This window comes from Thermobia domestica, chromosome 18 (assembly GCF_964235325.1).
Source record: "Thermobia domestica chromosome 18, izTheDome1.hap1.1, whole genome shotgun sequence".
Classification (NCBI taxonomy): domain Eukaryota; kingdom Metazoa; phylum Arthropoda; class Insecta; order Zygentoma; family Lepismatidae; genus Thermobia; species Thermobia domestica.
Genome location: NC_137471.1, coordinates 70,938,125 through 70,957,078, shown reverse-complemented (window position 1 = coordinate 70,957,078; position 18,954 = coordinate 70,938,125). Strand labels below are relative to the sequence as shown.

Here is an 18,954-nt window from a genome sequence, read left to right as displayed (position 1 = left end):
TAATAATAATAATAATAATAATAATAATAATAATAATAATAATAATAATAATAATAAAATGATAAGAACGTGTGTTCGACCGAACTTTATTACTATTGCATAAGAACTAATTAAGAAATTATCATATTTAATGTCTTTTAGCAGGAATGTACAATATGTCTTCAAACACATACTTATAGTTAAAAATTAGAAGTTTTGCTTCAAAGTAGGGGAAAAAAGATAATCTAATGGACTTAGAAGGTGCAGAGTCCGATTGGAAACACTATTACGGGACCCCAGGTTCCCGACTAACTTGCAAATATACCTAGGTATGTTGCCGCAAGACACACCACACACACACACACACACATATATATATATATATATATATATATATATATATATATATATACAGTGAAACCTGTTTATGTTGGCCACCATCGGTTCCGTTGAAAAGTGGCCAACTTAGACAGGTGGCCAACTTACAGAAAATAAGTGTGGTTGGTATATTTTTAAGATAGGATTGTAAAATTTTAATAAGCAATGGCAGCATAGCTACTTTTAAATAATGTATATAGAGTAATCATAACAATGTACAGTACTAGAAAAAAGTACTACAGTATGTTTAATAGATGTACCTTTATCTTCCTGAAAACTAGTCTGGTATACTTAGTTATTCGGATTGAAAGCGCAATAACACAAACAACCATATAATAGAAACATATTCACGCAGTTTATTGAAGTTCGTATTGTGAAATTGATACTGAGTTACTTAGATTGAAAACAGGGGCCGCAGTGGTTCAATGGTAGAGCGTTCACTTCTGGTGCTTGGGGTCTCTGGTTAGATCCCAGCTCACGTCAAGTGAACTTTGTGGTGGACAGATACCGTGTGCGTGGGTTTCCTCGGGGTTCTCCCACTTTCTTTATTCCACCATTTTACTCATTTCTCATTATCACCGTCTCCTTTAGCCTACCCGGCATAAACGTGGGACGTAAAGATTTCATTTCAGATTGAAAACAAGAAAAGCAAAATTATAAATTGAACAATTTATATGCAGTTTATGTGTCTTTTTTTCGACATTGGCAAATATTTTCTGTAGATACCAATCGAAAAAATAGCAAATCAGTTATTATACAAATTTATTGATTATGGTTCATTCCAAATTTATTCACCATGGTACTTCTTTTATTCCTTTTTAGCACATATACACGTTCTAATTTTGTAGTTAACTACTTCTTGTTACCTCGGAGCAAAATATGTTTTGAGAAAATCTTATGGGAATTCATATTTCCAAACTTCCGCTACCTTTCGACAAGCCGTCAGGTGCCAATACTTGACAATTGACATGGTTAGCTTTAACCTTGAGAATTTTCCGGAATTACTAAAGCTCACCACTAATGAACGGAGCTGATATAGCTAATGATTTTTCCAAAACAGACAGGGTAAACAAATACGTATAACCATTTCCTGAATTCCTGTACGTGCTTTTTCATATTCACATCTTCCTTCACCAACCCTTTATGAGGGTAGTGTTCTGGCCATTGACCTCCAAGAACAAATCGTGCGAATCCATGTTTCTTTGTGCCCTCTCATACAGAACATCTGCCTCTCATATGGGAATACGAAAGAGTTAAGAAAAATTACAAAACGGTATTTTGCGTGGCCAAGATACGCAGGTAAATTTATCATTATCATCATAGGTAAACATTGCTTCAATGTGGCCAACTTCCAAGATAGACAGGTGGCCAACTTACAGAGTAATAAGTAACGAATGTCTGGTGGGAAAATGCAGGTTCAACACGAACCAGGCCAAGATAAGCAGGTGGCCAACTTAGAGAAGTGGCCAAGTTCACAGGTTTTACTGTATATATATATATATCTGTCTTTGAGCATATAAAACTTGGTTTTGGGTGGCAGAAGAGAAAAAAACATACAAAGGAATCGCACTGAGGCTATACCATTTGAGTGTTCATGGACTATCGTATCACTTAATATCTATTTTTACACCAGAAGTTGGAACCGTAAAGAAATAAACTACTGCTCAATCAACTTCAGAACATATTGCTTGTTTCCAGAAACTTAATACAAACTATTAATTTAATAATTAAGCGCGAGCCCAATTGAAAGAAGTGAGCGTAAGCTCGAGCGAGCCCAGTGCAAAATGGCATCTACGAACAAAAGTCATTCCATAAAATGTTTTTTCATCTGATCTACTGCATTCTGTTGGTTCTCTCGTGTTTGCTCAGGTATCAGCGCTCTTAAGATTATGTCATTTACTGCTGAATGACGTAAGTGACTGTCTGTCTACCAGTACTCTTTAAACATGACAGTGTAGACACTTTTTATATAAATAGTCTCTAGCACAGGCAGGACAACAATGAGGCACACTCGCTTCTAAACGTAGCTCTATTTCTATCCGGAAACTTTCATGAGTGACATGCAAATATTATATTCATTTGCATTATTATTTTTAATAATTATGTAGAAGTACACAAGGGAAATTGTCTACTGGAATTAAATAAAAGGAAGAATATGACCAATCTATAATCTTGCTATGACATCAACTTTTCATCTAGGGAATATGGCAGATATTATGCTAAATATTATATTTCTCCAAAAATGATCAAACAGCAAATTCAAAATAGTTGTTGTTAAGGAAGCTTGTCCTTCTCCCTCGCGTGCCCTCGTTCTTGCGAAGGTTATTGTTCCTCGCCATCGCAGTGGAAGTTGACCCTCACGCACCCTCGCAGTGACAGTTGGTCCTCGCCCTCGCGAAGGGGGTTGTCCGTCATCCTCGTGCTGAAGACTTGTTCTCGCCCTCATTCACCCTCGCCCTCGCGAAGGGAGTTGTTCATCGCCCTCGCGAAGGTGAACATCTCTGATATATACTATTTATTTATAAAAGATAACTGTGGTAAGAAAGAAAAATAAAAAGTAGTCGTCTACATGGCTGTAATAAACTTGAGGACAGATATTTTAGTATTCATTTGCAATATATTTCAGACGTATCAGACTTGTTCTTCTGATCAGCAGCAGATTGCACATTTTTTGTTGTGTGAAAGCTGTTATTTATTGAAATCAGGGCCGCCCATAAGGAAGCACAATTACCAGGGGCCTTGTGGAAAAAATAATCTTGTTGTTTTCATTCAGTTTCATTTTTTCAAGTTTGAAATTCCCATCAGTGACTAAATATTTATAATGTTTCTAGATATTAAAGTAAGTTAAATTAGATTCAAAATATATGGGTTTAGTGACTTCATAAACATCGTTTGGTGACATAAGTTCAGTCCATTGACAGTATAGGAATTCAGCGACAATTTTAGTAAAAATGAAGATGTTAACAGTGTGTCTCATCAAATCTATAGATGACCATAGTTGAGGTGCATGTAAAATAATGACTTATGTTCATAAGCTAATTAGACAGGAGTATTAAACCTTAACTCTGTTCTATACATTTGTTTCGTTAATTTACTGTCAACTTTAAGCTTTTATGACTCACAGAAGATTCCAATGAATCTAAAATATGAGTAGAAAGAAGAACATGTAAAATTCGCAGTCTATTACTACTAGAAGTAGAGCACCAATTAGCCTTTGAAATATATCGAAGGGCTATTCCCAAATATCTGTCCTCAGGAAGCATGGAAGGGAGTAAAAATATAATTAAATGTTCCTTACATTCTTTAAGTAACTAAGAGTAAATTATTTCAATTCTTGCAGTTGGAAGAGCGCGAAAGGAAGCGGAAAGAGGAAAGAGAACGAAGATTGAGAGAAGAAAGAGAAGAAGAAGAAAGGGTTAAAAGAGAACGAGAGAAAGAAAAGAGGAGGTACGAAGAAGAGCAAAGGAAAATTAAGGAGAAAGAGGTAAGTGAAATTTTTGTTTACTTATTTATGTACGACTTAGGTTTTTACCGTTATACTTTTCATCAAATCGAGGTAGTATTGAAATGGAATTATGGATACAAGAAAAACTAAATAATATTAACTACCTTGAGATTATCTACAATCACACTCACGTCCCGCAAGTTAAATCTTTATTAAACAATTATCGGCCGCAAATATTACATAATTACAAAAATAAGAGAATATAAAAAGTATAATGTACCGTCTTATCTTAAAAAGCGCTTCTCCTGATCTAGGTTAGCATCGTTTGTTATTTCCACTAGACGCATCTGTTATTTCGATTAAAATTCTCCTTTAGTTATTGGAAACAAACTGAAGATCTGTATAGCTGTCTTCATTACCATCCATGTGTGTTATCTAATTTCTCCAATTTTCAACACTAATTTTGCTAAACGTACTGTTTAATAGTGACACCAGTTTTGGTAGAGGTTCATCTTTCAAACTTTGGGATGCTACCGTCCGTTTCAGTTGTGACATACCATTTCAATTGAGTTAAGTACGCAATGATTTGGAGGTAATCTTAAAACATGCCTATATATTGCTGCCAGTTTGTCAACTGTTTCAGTTTGTGCACCTTTTTTCTTCTTTTGTTTGTTGGCAGGCAGTTTTTCATCAATAATTTGAGAAGAACAGGTATTGTCGGGGCCGGACTAGGTACGCTGATATTGTGCGTTTGCGTATAATTAAGAATAGTTCCTTTTCTCCACGAAGAATTGGGCTTCAGATTAATTATACGAATATGGTAAGGGGCATTATCCAACACTATAACTGATAGCTCCTCTAAGCGTTGTAGAATGGAGTTTTCAAACAAATGCTCGAAAATTTCTGCTTTTATTGTCCCGTGATAGTCAGAAGGAACATCAGACGTTGTCTTGTCACTTATCAATAAAGCATCATCGACGGAACCAAATTGGCCACCACAGTGCATAATAACGATCGCTTCCCCTCTGTTGTCTGAAGTTACGTGTACCTTCGTCTAGGTGCACGTCACAGTATCCCGCGAAACGGTCAGCTTTAATTTTTTCCAGATAACGGTATATCCAAACAATAAGTTCATTGCACTCACATCCCCCCCCCCTTTTTTTTTTTTACGACATTCATTTATATGTAAAACCACGACACTACTTCACTACAGTCACTATGAATAAAATGTCGAGGAAAAGTAGAGAACTGAAACTTACCAACTAATAAGTATTGACAACATTAGTGGTCATAAACAATAAATTTAACCGTTCTATAAGGAACGAAGTTTATTGTGAAAGCATTCTGAACTAAGATTTTCATTTTCCTCTCTTTGTTTCTTTAATTTTCAAAATAGTAGAAAACAAAAACATATTTCTATTTTTTTCGTATATGCTTACTGATCATTAATGGATGAAGACCTAAGTCATTATGTTGTTTCTTTTCTTTCTTTCTTTCTTTTTCTTTTGTGTGTGTGTGTGTGTGTGTGTGTGTGTGCGTGCGTGCGCGTGCGCGCTTCGAAGAATTTATGCTTAAATTTACAAGTTCCTGATTTATTTTGCTATAGCTTGCAAAATCTGGAAAACTGTGAAGCTCGGAGAACACCAAAATAAGTCTTTTGTAGGAGTTGAGAATAAATGTGTACCGTTTTAGAGGCAGTGTTGTTCTTTTCTTTCTACCTTTTTTAAAAAAAAGTAATTTTGAAGAACAGAGAATCCTTTAAGAAAATGAGATTCTTCGTCAGCCTGTTTTTCCGTAGACAGCAAATGAAGATATCTTTCAAATTCAGGAAAACTTTCAAATTCGAATATAATGCTACTTGCTATCTAGGTTGAATTAAAAAATTAGTTTGTACTTTAGCTGGTCTCATATGACAATTTAGAATGAGTACTTTCAAACTGAGAGGAAAAAAAATAATTTAACGTAGAAATCTGGTAGCATTAACTCTTTCGTGAACTTTAGTGAAGTTTGCAGTTACTAAGCCACGGGAGATAAAGGAAGGTATTTCCTCTTTCAGGAAAAATAGTCGTTTGTCCATAGCCTTAAGAATATATAGACATATTCATTATAAAATAATCTTGACAGTCGTTAATTATTAAAAAATGAATCAGTAGAAAAATAAAACGTGTTTCTTCTGTTAATACTAATATAGAGTTACGGAAATTTTAATTAATACTATTTCAAAACTATAAGTATATTGTATATGCTTCTGGCCCTGCCTAGCGTAGTCGCTGACGCTCTCACCTTCGGTGCAAGCGGTCCCGGATTCGATTCCTGGTGGTGGCACTCGGTTGAAAAAGTACACGGTTGCTATCCTGAATGAGGTTTTTCTGGGTTTACGTCATTCACACCAGGCAAATGCCGAGGTGGTACCTAACTTATAGGTCCCAGGCCACTACCTTCCTTTCCCAATGCTTTTTTCCTTCCCTTTCCCCTGGTAGTTGCTCGCCGAGAGATGTCATCCCTCATACGTGACGGGCTAAATGGCCATAGATGCCGAAAGCCCAGAAATCTAAAAATGTCATCCTTGGTATATGCTTAAAAATTTATAAATTTAATAAAATGATAAATTAATGATAAGACAACAAAGAGTAGAGTGGTCTGTAAAACATTCTAACAGAAATCCTTCTCCCCCCCCCCCCCTCTTACTGAAAATAAAGTTTCAGAAACGCTAAGTTATGTAATAATACTTTCACTATTTTCTAGACTGATTCGTTTTCTGTCCCTGCTTCGAGATTTCTTTTGACCTTTCTGCTGATCTAGTGGCTAGCTCATGCGCTTTTGATGTACATGGCCCCGATTCAATTCCCAGTGGGGGGGGGGGCGTTCAGTGGTTCAGTGGTAGAGCGTTCACCTCCGGTGCTTGGGGTCCCTGGTTCGATCCCAGCTCGCGCCGTGTGTACTTTGTGGTGGACAAACACCGTGCTCGTGGGTTTTCTCGGGGTTCTCCCGTTTCCTCCCACTTTCTTCATTCCACCATTTCACTCATTTCTCATTGTCACCGTCTCCTTTAGCCTAACCGGCATAATCGTGGGACGTTAAACTTAAAGATTTCATTTCATTTTATTTTATTTTCAATTTCCAGTGGGAGGGCAGAAAAAAATAATTTTACAACCATTCACTTTCATTAATTATTTGTCTTCTTTAGCCTAAAGGGGATAAACGTGAGACGTTAAACTAATAAATTATATCCATTTCTTTCTAGATTTCTTTGTAGTAAGTGTGTGTATGCTTCAATTTTTTTCAGGAAGAAGAAGCTAGAAAAGCGGAAGCGATGCGAGAGGCATTGCGTAGAGCAGAAGAAGAAGCGAAAGAATCAAAGCTTGCAAGAAGACGAAGTTTCCTAAAGGAGAAAGAGGTTGAAGACATTGATACACCAAGGAAGAAAGAAGTTACTAACAAGTACAGCAACAGAAATTCCAATACAAGAGCTTCTGATAGCACATCGCGAAAAACACAACATTCAAACTCAGTGAAAGAAAAATCATACAAAGAGGAGTCCGCATCTGTTGATTCTTCTGGTGCCATTCCAGCAATTCCAATTATACCTCCCTTTTCAATGCCAGCTCTTTCCTCTACTCCGATGGTCACTTTACAAACCCCTGCCGTTACCACTTTAGCTCCAATGCCAACAATACCAACATTGTCGCCAGGGCTTGTTCCTGTGTCGGTACCTGGAAGGCCTGTGGAACAACAATTGGGAGTGGATGCTCTAATGTTGTTAGGACAAGAAGTGGCTCCTAATTTAAAACTTGCCTTGGTGATGTCAGGCGGAACAGGTTTGAATAGTGCAGCTCAGTATATCCAGAATTGCTTCTTAAATGCCGCTAACCTTCAAGACTTTCAAGGACGAGAATCCGGGACACAAACTGACGCTAAAGGGAAAAAAGGGATTACTGCAGGAGGAGACGGAATGAAGAAAAATGGCACAGGGTAAGTAGAGAACTTGTCATTTTTTGGCAAAATCTACTAAATATGTAGTGAATACCCTTTAACTTGGTCTCACTGTTGGTTCTATAGAAAGTAACGAACTTAGGCAAAGAGTACAATCCCTATATCGACTTCCCGCATTAAACGAAAGATTAATCTTGTCCCGAAAAATAATACTATATGCATGGTGCATGTAAATTCTTATTTAAGGAAAATCATATTAGTAAATATCTCTCTTCTCACGGAAAAATATGTAGAAGAAACATCATTAATAAGTAGAAATTTACAATTACAAGTAGAAAGTACAATTGACATACATCGCTCACGGAACGTCATATTTACTAGAATCGGTATGACCACTTGTACTTGTATATGGGTATTTCGTTAACTAAAACGACAAAAACTAGTGTCAATATTTAGGTATTCGTTAATAAATGACAATAATGTTAATGTTAACAATTCTTTTTCTTCAACTTTCTAAATTTTCACTTTAATGTTTGTTTATTTATGCTCAGGATTTCATTATGGTATTTTTGTGTCATGGGAAGGTGATGTTCTTGGGATTTCCCGAAATGACTATGTAAACTACATTCATGTAAGGGTTTAACTGTGTTCCTAATTTGATCCGAACTTCGATGGGTCCTGGGAGGTATGGGTTGCCCACTGACTGCTGGGCCAGCTTTGGAGTCAATGAGTCAGCCACCCACACCATCCAGAATTGTGGTAAGATCCGCGGAATTCCGATGAAGATCATGATTTCACCTGTGACGCGCTGCATGAGGATCTTAAAGGGTAAAACTGTGGTGAGGGAATCCCACATTCTAGCCTCAGAAGGATTGAGAGCGCCTGATATTCATTCCATCCAAGGCGACAGTAATATACATGCGAGTGGTGTCTAGGGCTTGAACACTTCTCACCATCTGAACCACCTAAAATACTACCGTAACCCCCAGCTTCGGGAGAAGGTGAAGGTATATTTAGATCATTGGCCTCGGGTTACTGTCTGTCTCATGGAGAGGTATCTGGTGTGCTCGGTCCACAAGCGAGTTGGCCTTTTCGTGCGTCTTGTGACCTTGGGGCGCATAACAACTTTAGCGCTAACGGTTTGATGAAGGTGTTCGGATGTTTCATGAGAACGACAGCACTTTCACGATGCTCCATACTCCGAGACGGTGTAGGATAAGGGGGCTGTTTCTCGACTTACCGCCCTAGCCTGGTTACATCTTTGGGTAGTAACCATCAATCTCCGGGACATATTCTGTACTTCCCGGAACTATATAGGTGGCTGTTAAAAAAAAAAAAGTCACAATCCCTGCAGGCGGATTAGTCATGTTTTCGTGCGTAAGTTGGCTATACTCACTTTGACTGTCAGCCTTCCGTTTCACTCTCGCGGCTGTTCCTCATTGCTGTATGGGGTCTAGTGCGAGTAACACGTGTTTACAATGATTGCACGATTCAAAGTCCCGCCAAGTATAAAGTGTGCTCCGTCGTACAGTTTGTCCAAGCTCAAGGTAAGCAGCCAAAGGATATTCACAAAGCACTTGTTCCAGTTTATGGGAACACCTGTAAAAACATCTTGCTGAACAACACTTCTATGACGATGAAGAGATCGACAACGAAATTGAAATGTGAGTCCAGCAGCTGGCACTAGAATCCTGTGAGTGTGGAATACAGGAACTAGTATTTTCAGTTAACACGTGTTTGGATTATGGCGGCAATTACGTCGAAAAATAATCCTGGTATCACTAAATACGTTGTAGTACCCATGTCAGATACAATGTTTTGGTTAAATACTAGATGTTGTAAACTTACTTTCCGGATTCGCCTCGTACGTTACGTTTGACCCATCCATTGCAAGTAATAAAAGTCAGAGTAGAATGTAGTTACAGCCACAAAAATTATATTGGTACTTCTGATTTATATGTACTGTATACCTAATTTCAGAAGTGACAAAGGAAAGAAAACATCATCTCGGCCAGCAGGTCAGACACTGAAGTTAGAAGATCGACCGAAGTGGGGAGCCAACCGCCCGGAAAAGCAGTATGTGAAGCAAAGTGAAAAAGATCCATATTATCAGAAGAGGTTACGCCAGCGAATGAAGGCAAAGAGCCAAGACACGGAATCGGATGTTTCTCCTGTGAAAGGAGAACAGAAGAGGAAAAATGAGAGATCACCAAAAGATGGATCGAGCGAAGACAACAGCAGGTAATTCATATGTATGATATAATACATATTTCTTTGTGACATTTTATGAGTTTATATTTCGTAGATATCAAGGTTCTAATTTAGCGCAGCATGGAGTATCATATAAGTTTGTATTTGTGATTTATAATTGTAGTTTTTATGATAAAATGGCAAAATAATAAGCTTGTGTAAAATTACGACCAATATATCATCGGAAGTAATTCCTTTTTTGCGGGGCTTCTTGTTATTATGTAATTTTATTTATTTATTTAGTTAGTTAGTTAGTTATTTAGTTAGTTCAGGAACTAAGTGGAAATCACAGGGGTGAAAGGGATGAGAAACTGGGTGAATTATGCACGCTCAACCTGCTAAGTGACACAAGTAATATGGGTAACCAAACTTGCAGTGTCATCAATGGAACCCACAAAAAATAACGTTTTGAAATTGGTGCGAGGGTTGCTGGAAAAGTTTTTGCAAACTACCACATACAGTAGCGCTAGTAGTTCTACCATTATAAAATTCGAAAAAAACAGACATTTCTATGCTTAAATTATCTTTGATTGTTTGTTTAGGCCTATTAATTTATTTCTCACAGCAGTTTGAAGAAGTAGTTTTGTGTGGGAAATGGAAATTTCTCGTGAATACTTTGGAGGGTTTTTTTTTCTTGTTTGTTTGTTTGTTTGTTTGTTTGTTTTAAATGTACTTTAAAACCGAAACAAAGCGACTTCATTTAGCTTTTCGGGATTGAAGCTCCATGAATGCTATTGGCTTTCCGCATTCTAGCGTGGTCGCATATTTCTGTGATAAATTTAGTGAAAGTTGTCCATCCACGTCTGTTGGTGCCAGTAATGTTGCGTGTGAAATGATTGACAGATTGGCATGTGACACACCGTGAGTTTAAGGCATCCTTGAGCATATGAAAACAATACGTGAGATTTCGCGTGGTCACCTGAACGTACTTAAACTTTCAAGCCGATGGATCCCACAGAAGATTATATAAACAGGCTCGTGTCAATCAGTGTAAAGAAATGCTCAAAAAATTCAACCGAAGTTGAATTTTGGGTACTACATAGTTACAGGGGACGAAACTTGGATCTATTGATTCGAACCGGAAACTAAACAGCAATCCACTGTTCGTGGTATCAAACTGAGCTGAAACGAACAAAAGTTGTTCGTTCGAAGAGTGCTGTCAAGCAAATGGGTGTTTGCTTCTTCGGCTATAGGGAACATATGATAATCATAGCTTTAGAAGATCAAAAAACTGTAAATATTGAGTGGCATATGACAATTTGTTTGCCAGCGGTGATCAATGAATTGCGTAAAACAAAGCCAACGTCGCATTATTCTGCATTACGACAACGCCAGCTCCTATTCAATAAACCGAACTATTTATGTTTTGTCCAGTAAAAATGTATTGACTTATTCTCCGTACTCATCTGATTTATCACCTAATGACTTCTTTTAGCTCCCACACATGAAAAATAAGATACGTGATGAGTGATTTATGTCGCCTGAAGCAGTTGTTGATGCATTCCGAACAGCGGTTTCTGAAGTAGCAGCCTCAGAATAGAAAAAATGCTTTCAAAATCGATTTGAGCTTATTCAGAAGACTATTGATCGTAAAGGTAAATACTTCAAAAAACAATAAAGCCATTTCCAAAATTTCACTTCAGGACAAGCTGCTGCTGCTTGCACAAGAGCATGTTTCAGCGACGCAATAGCAGAATTTCACTTCGAGTAGATCTTGATCTCCAATTTGAACTAGAGATCATAGTCAAAGGAGTGAAGTTTGGGGCTACCAGCCAGTGGTGCTACATTTGTGTTGGCCTCTATTGGGCAGAGCTGAATCCTGTTGGAAGACCCTCAATGCCTATTGACAAAGAAGATATGACCAAGAGGGTCAACTAGAAACGTCAGAACATAAGACTAAGTTCACAGCACGCATTTTCATTTCGGTTTCGCTGAAGTCGAGCTTTGTGACTTTTTGATACGAGACCAGTCATCACACTTTCACAGCACCAGGATGTTTCGCTTATTACAAACTAGGAGTGATCGCAGCGATTTCCTTGGATGATGTTACATACACGTGATCCTTTTGGGCGTTCAGAGACGTCTCAGAGGTGAAGATTACTTTCGTATGTAACCGGAAAGTGGTAGAAATCACTCGTGAACCGCTGAAGAAGCCAATGTGCTATTATAACCCTTTTCCGCCGTAGCTGCAGAGTTAGGAAATCTCTTTCCCAACGTTTGTAGTTCCAAACCTCTAAGTCCTCACGCAGTACCCAGGACAGTTCAGTTGCTGTATTCTCAGTTACTTCGCCACGACACTTTACTTCCGCACTCGATTTCTTTGCAGTTAAATGCGCACATTTCTGGTAGTCTGTGGAGTTCTTACACTATGCGAATAACCCGAACGTGGATGATCCGTGACAGTGGACGCCTGCCAGCTCGATACCTCTAGGTCCGGTAGACGAACACCTGGGTAATCCCGAGTGGTTGCATGTGGTTGATTGAATATCTCAGTTGCGGTCTTACCTGCCATATGCAGACTCACAACGATTATACTATTCTCGTTTGTAGTCCTTTCCATCTGAAACAAACAAAAAGAATGGTTAAAACATGGATATTTCAAACCATCATACATCATACTACATCCACCTTAGATCTCGCGTTTTTGCAGCTTTTACGTGTATACTGACAATGGTGTCAAGTTTTATTTCAATACTTTTGTCTAAACTTGGTACAGGTTATTTTTAGATTATTTTCGTTTCTTAGTGTATTGGCCAGGAAATAAGGCAGGGCTCCCAGTTGTCCTATTTTTTCCTATATTTTGGAAATTTGTGTGTATTTGTCCTATATATGTCCTATATTTTAATCTTGTCCTTTATTTCCTATATTTTTCAATGGTTGAATTATTAAAAATTCAAGCCAAAGGCTAAATTGCTACATATTAGCAGTATGCTAAATGTATCTTCGCATTTTTTTCTCAGGGACTAGCACTAATTCTCACTATTATTTTTTTTTTTAATTTGTTTTTTCCTATCCTCTCATGTCCATTCTTTTTTTTCTTTGTGCTTAGTCTTTCCCAATAAAGCTGAGCTGAGGAACCTTGCCATGCTCTAGTTTCTTATAACGCAAGCTGTGTTAGCATTTTTTTTTCAACAGTGTATACAGCAGTATTGGTTAGGCATAGAGATGTATTGGTATTCACCAACATGTCCCAACGCCTTCCAGTATTGCTGTACATAATATGCAGGGTTCCCACACGCGTCCTGGAAAACCTGGAAATAAAAGTGTGTCGTGGAAACGCCCTGGAAAAGTCATGGAAAGCAGAAAAATGGTGAAAATCCTGGAAATTATTTATGAACTGAAAATGTCCTGAAATTTATGCTGGATAACAGTTGTTAAAAGTGTATATATAATTTGCAGAGCTATAATAAATGGAATGCTGTTTCATTATTTATTGCAGAAGGAAATACGTTGATGAAATAATTCAATATTTAATTAGATTAAAATATTTCATTACAGAGAAATAAGTTATCAGTCTTCTTTTTTCATTAGAAAGATACGAAGTAATGAAAAATAATGTCAAAATAAAGTTCATCTGTAAATAAAAGAACTAGAAGGATAGTAGAAAGGTAGAGAAATAGTTAACATTTTTGGGTGTATTCAAAATTACGAATGAATGACATGTAAAAAGTGTTAAATGCCATGGTAATCATATAAATAAAAGTTAACTATTCTTTTTCTTCTGAGGTAGTACGGATATGTTCTAAATTCTAACAATATTGAAGCTGCATTTTTTAGTGTCTTTACTATTTTCAATGCCTTGTTCAAATTCTATTGTTTGCACAAAAATCATAAAAGCAAAAGAAAAAGGGTAATTCAGAATGTATGGAGAGGAGGTATCCTTAAAGAAATAATACTTCCAAGCTGCATTACTGATTTGTGTTTGTGCATTATTGTAGTCAAAATTGTTGGTATCCCGAAAATCTGCAATGAATACTGGAAAAGTCTTGAAAGGTTGGCGGGTGAAGGGTGGTCTTTTCTTACAATACATTTGTATTTTATTTTATTTATTTATTTATTTATTTATTTTTTTTTTTTTCTGTGCTTCTGAGCGTAATATTTTATTGTAGAAACCAAACCGTCCTATATTTTTCAGTGTCCTGCTGGGAGACCTGGACAGGCTTTTTATCGAGTTCAGCCCTGAAAAGTTAGGGAACGAACATGCCGAAGAGACCTCGCGATCGAGGTCGAGGTTTAAGTCGCGATCGCACCCTCGATACTGGCACAAACCCATGGATTCAAATGAGTAAGCACATGCCAAAGATGTACGCTACATTGCGACCTAGAGGTCTACCGCGAGGGTGAATTAGTGGTCGCGATGATAAACCGAGTTATTTGTACATCGATGTTCAGCGGAAGTATCGCTGTGGCTCGTGTGAATTAGTGGTCGCGATGATAAACCGAGTTATTTGTACATCGATGTTCAGCGGAAGCATCGCTGTGGCTCGTGTTCTCATTGGTTCTCCCTGAAGCATTGCACGGAATAAAGTCTTCATTTGTTTAGAATTTCGTCTGCAAAGGATTGTGTGTGCCTATGCTCGAAAGGTTTTGCTGCACTATTAAATTTGATTATGAAAGACATATTAACAGAACTAGTGAGGAATATTCCAGAAATATGAAATAAGAAACACAAACATTATAATAGGCACGTTTTAAATAGAGAATGGAAGAAAATAGCAACCGAAATGGGAATGTCAGATAAGTTATTTATATTTATATGAGAATTATACTGTAGCTTATTATTATACAAAGCAGTGGCTTTAAAGGGAGGGGGCTTTCGGGCTGAAGTCCGTAAATTGTGGAATTTCTAAAGAAAAAAAGAAGCTACTGTTAATCATATCTATACTTAAAAACTCCACGCCCCCCCCCCCCCCAATTCCGAGATTAATAAAGAAGGGTTCCTTCTAAATGTGTTACTGATATAAGGTAAAGAAATACCTGTAAAGACGCACGTATCGATAGGGGGAAACATCGAATAATGTAATTGCAATAATGAAACTTCATTTGCTGAAGTTAATACCTCCTTCATCTCGAAACCTGAAGACATACTTTTTTTTTTTTTTTTTTTTTTTTTAATTTTACTGGGAAATGATTTCTCGCCTGAGTGCTGAAAGAGGGCATTTTTTCACAGAAAATTAAAAAAAGATAAAAGTCTTCGAGATGGACAAAAGATGAGACTCGAATATTTTTCCAAAACAGGAGACGAGACTTTGGCACTTCTCATATCTGGTCTCGCGTCCATCCCTATTTATAAACCGTTTGGTCCTTTCAATTTCAAAATGTCGTTTTGCAGTGGTTTTTATGCAATAATTTCACACGCGTCACAGTAATATTTCTCCTTAAACTGAGAACGTACAGCGAGGCTGCGACTTCTTCGCTATGTGCGCCCTTCATCCATCTAGACCTAGACATCGAGGTAGCGCCCGCGACTTAAACCTCGACCTCGATCACGAGGTCTCTTCTGTATCTCTTTACTCTTAAGGTGTGGCTTAAATTCGCGACCTTGCAAAAATTGCTTTTACTGCATATCATTATAATGTGTGCTGTTTAAAATGTCGATTTTACATTATGAACCTCATTTGTCACGCTTGTGTATATATCACACCTTCCCCATTACACTGAGGTCTTGTGGAGTCTCTAAAATATTCTCCAAATTCTAGATGTATGGTACATGGTTAAACCTAATTTTCCCTCATTCTAGTTGACCTTTCTTCTCTTTACCAAATTTTACAAAAGCTGTTTGTATACGAGTATTATCTTTTATTAAATTTTAAAGTTGCTGCGTAATTTCGGGTCAGTACATACTTTCTAACTTATCTTGCTGCATTTTAATAATTTTTATTCAGTGTACTTTCTAAATTTTTGATGTATGTTTTCTCTGATTTTATGTCTACGTATCTTTAGATGTATTATCGGCGCTAGAATAGTATTTTATCCGCTGTGATGTGAAAAAAAAAATAGAAGGATCCTCTGCTGAGTGCGAGTTAAACTACTAGTTGTTTATAAGTTATCATCTTATTTATTGAATCACTCATTTATTTAGGTCGTTGTATCCGTTCTCTAACGATTTTGTGTAATTCATAGGTTAGTGTATCATTTAAATAAAAATAAAGTCTGATTAAAGTGAACGTTTATTACAGTTTTGGCAACATATTATTACCTTCATTAGACAAATTATAAAAGTATACTCTAAGGCTACAGATTATATATTTCGAAGGATAAGAAGAGATCAGTTCTATCAACCAAACAAATTCTTTTCATTTTTACAGTTCATAATATTTAATCAAGCACAGACCTCAATCTTTAGTTAGATTCAAACTTTAGTTTTCTAAATCTCAACTTTTTAATTATACACCCATTTGCGATATCTTGTGCTCATATCTTATACTACACTGCATGTTGTGTCTTTCTGTCCTCTTTCTTTCCTGCTATCCCATACCAATAAGATTTATCTATCAAAAAGAACCCTTTTGGTTGTTAGAAGAGACTTCTTATCATGTACTAACAAAATATTCTTCGCACGGGGAGAATACGTTGATATAAAGGACTGAATTTGGGTTTTAAAAACATCGGAAGTGTCACTATTCATCTCAGCGACCCCAAAAACTATAGATTCGATACTAATACCGGTCATTTTCGATCATTTTTAAATATCTTCCTGTTCCCTCCCCTAAGTTGCACCATCAAAATGAAATGTTAAAAACTATCCCAGGCCTGAACATTATCTATGTTGAAAATTTGATCGAGATCGGTGGAGTGGTTCAAGAAGTATGAAATCATGAACATAGTCACTTTCAATTTCATATACAGGGTGTTAACGAACTATACCGACAAACTGTAAGAGGCTATTCCTCACATCAAAATAAGAGAAAAAGTTCATATGGACCTGTGGGGAAAAGTGCATAGTTTCAGAGCTAGGGCTGTCCAAAATCGCGAAAAAGCCAAATTTCAAGAGGCCCTATTTCGAATTTGAGAAACTGTGGATGGTGATCCTTATCAACGTAAATGAAGTCATGCATACGCAGTCCAAAAGTGCACATTTCATGGGTGTAAAGAGTATTCCCTGCAGGGTGAAATTTCCAGACATCCCATCAACCGAATTTTAAGATATGCTCTAACTTTATGATTGGTCCAAAGTAGGCAAACTATAAGTCTTGATAGCAGTGAACACGGAATCATTTGGCGCGTTGTCAGAAATGTTAGGGATCGTCAGCAGCACGGTCTCGTACTCGGGAAAACGCATGCTGCGATTTTTTTTTTTTTTTAATGTTTATAAGTGAAGAAAACGTGAAATATACCGTGACAAATCGCATCGCATATTTTGAGCACACACACACACACACACACACCAAAAAAAAAAAAAAAAAAAAAAAAATGGAGTGCCGGTTCCTAACACTTTCAACTTCCCTCCGAAGCACTGGATGTCCATTGCTGTCAAGGCTTACCTCCTGCCTACTTTAGACCCTCCTTAAAATTAGGGTATATCTGAAAACGCTATTGAGAGCATATCTGAGAATTACACCCTGTACGGAATACCCTGTACACCTATTGAAAATTGATGAAATATGCACTTTTGGATTGTGTATGCGTGGCTTCCTTTACGCTGATAAGGACCACCGTCCACAGTTTCTGGAATTCGAAATAGGGCCTCTTGAAATTTGGCTTATTCACGATTTTGGACAGTCCTAGCTCTGAAACTATGCACTTTTCGCCATAGGTCCATATAAACTTTTTCTCTTATTTTGTTGTGAGGAATCACCTCTTACAGTTTGTCGGTATAGTTCATTAACACCCTGCATATAGATTGTAGTATATAAGTTATAACCTTAGATTTATTTTTGTAATATGGCTGATAGAGACAATGATTTATTATCGAAGCTATACACAGATTAGTAATAAGTATTAACGTTGGTCAGGTTTATTTTTATTTAAGTTATATGTAATTCCAAAGCCACAAAGAACATCATTCAAATAGTATACCATAAATAATCCTACAATTAACTATTGTTACTGTTTTATACTCAGCTTGCTTAAAGAAAATAGTGGAGAATATCTCGTGTGTGTAGCTATAATTTGTAAACTACAAATTCGCCTTAATTGTATTTCTAACAATTTACGTTTTCATTCACTGCAATTAGAAATTTGTTTTAATATTCAAATAATGTTTGTATTATTAATCTTTCGTTTTTTACATTTCAGGTCGCCATCGCCTCAGCAGAGGAGTAGACCTAGAGAAAGAGAACATCGTTTCCATCTAAATTGTAATCTTGATAGCAGCGTTGATACTGGAGATGAGCCGTCGTTCCGTTCTACTTCATCAACTGAACGAAAACATATGTCTCGATACACCCAGCATATTAGTGGAGGAAAGCGCGTACAGGTGGTTCCTCCATCGCCACATGAACCAACGTCATCACCACCTGAAGAGCGTCCTTTGTATATTTCTCCCAGAACGAACTCCCCGCCAGTACCGGCAGTCTTAAGAAAAATTAAAGCTGGCAAACCTATAGAAAGTCCACCCCCTACACCACAAGACTCCCCACAGAATTCCGCTCGCCCGTCCTCCCCTCCTGTGCCAGCAATTCAGAAAATGTTATCGAAGCAAAAGACCCTACCGACATACGATGAACAAGACAGCGCGCAGGAAGAGAATTCAGGCCAAAGTTCAGAAGAAGAGAAAAAACATCATTCCTATAACAGGGTTGATGGCGTAAGAAGTGAAGGATCAAGTAAGTCATATTTGTTTTCTTGTTAACTTATTGGAGGAATCTTGAAGAAGGGAACTTTAATGATAATCCGGAAGTGTTGCCTTTTTTACAACATCTTTCGTACCATTTTCCAGAGCTCATTATTATCCTTTTTAGTATATTGGAATAATAGAGTGAAAGTTAATTAGTATTTGATTTACTTTCAGTGTCTCTATTATATAT

The 18,954-nt window shown here is 37.2% G+C and overlaps 1 protein-coding gene across 2 annotated transcripts in view; it reads left to right on the top strand.

Annotated features, from left to right (window-relative positions):
- The window catches only part of LOC145675580 (uncharacterized), a 162,465-nt gene that overhangs the window by 127,171 nt on the left and 16,340 nt on the right, over positions 1-18,954 (top strand). For both annotated transcript variants that reach the window (XM_081746103.1, XM_081746102.1), the window contains exons 7-10: positions 3,698-3,841; positions 7,089-7,774; positions 9,716-9,976; positions 18,224-18,753. In XM_081746103.1, coding sequence (XP_081602229.1) covers positions 3,698-3,841; positions 7,089-7,774; positions 9,716-9,976; positions 18,224-18,753 — 1,621 coding nt within the window. The remainder of the gene's footprint in view (positions 1-3,697; positions 3,842-7,088; positions 7,775-9,715; positions 9,977-18,223; positions 18,754-18,954) is intronic.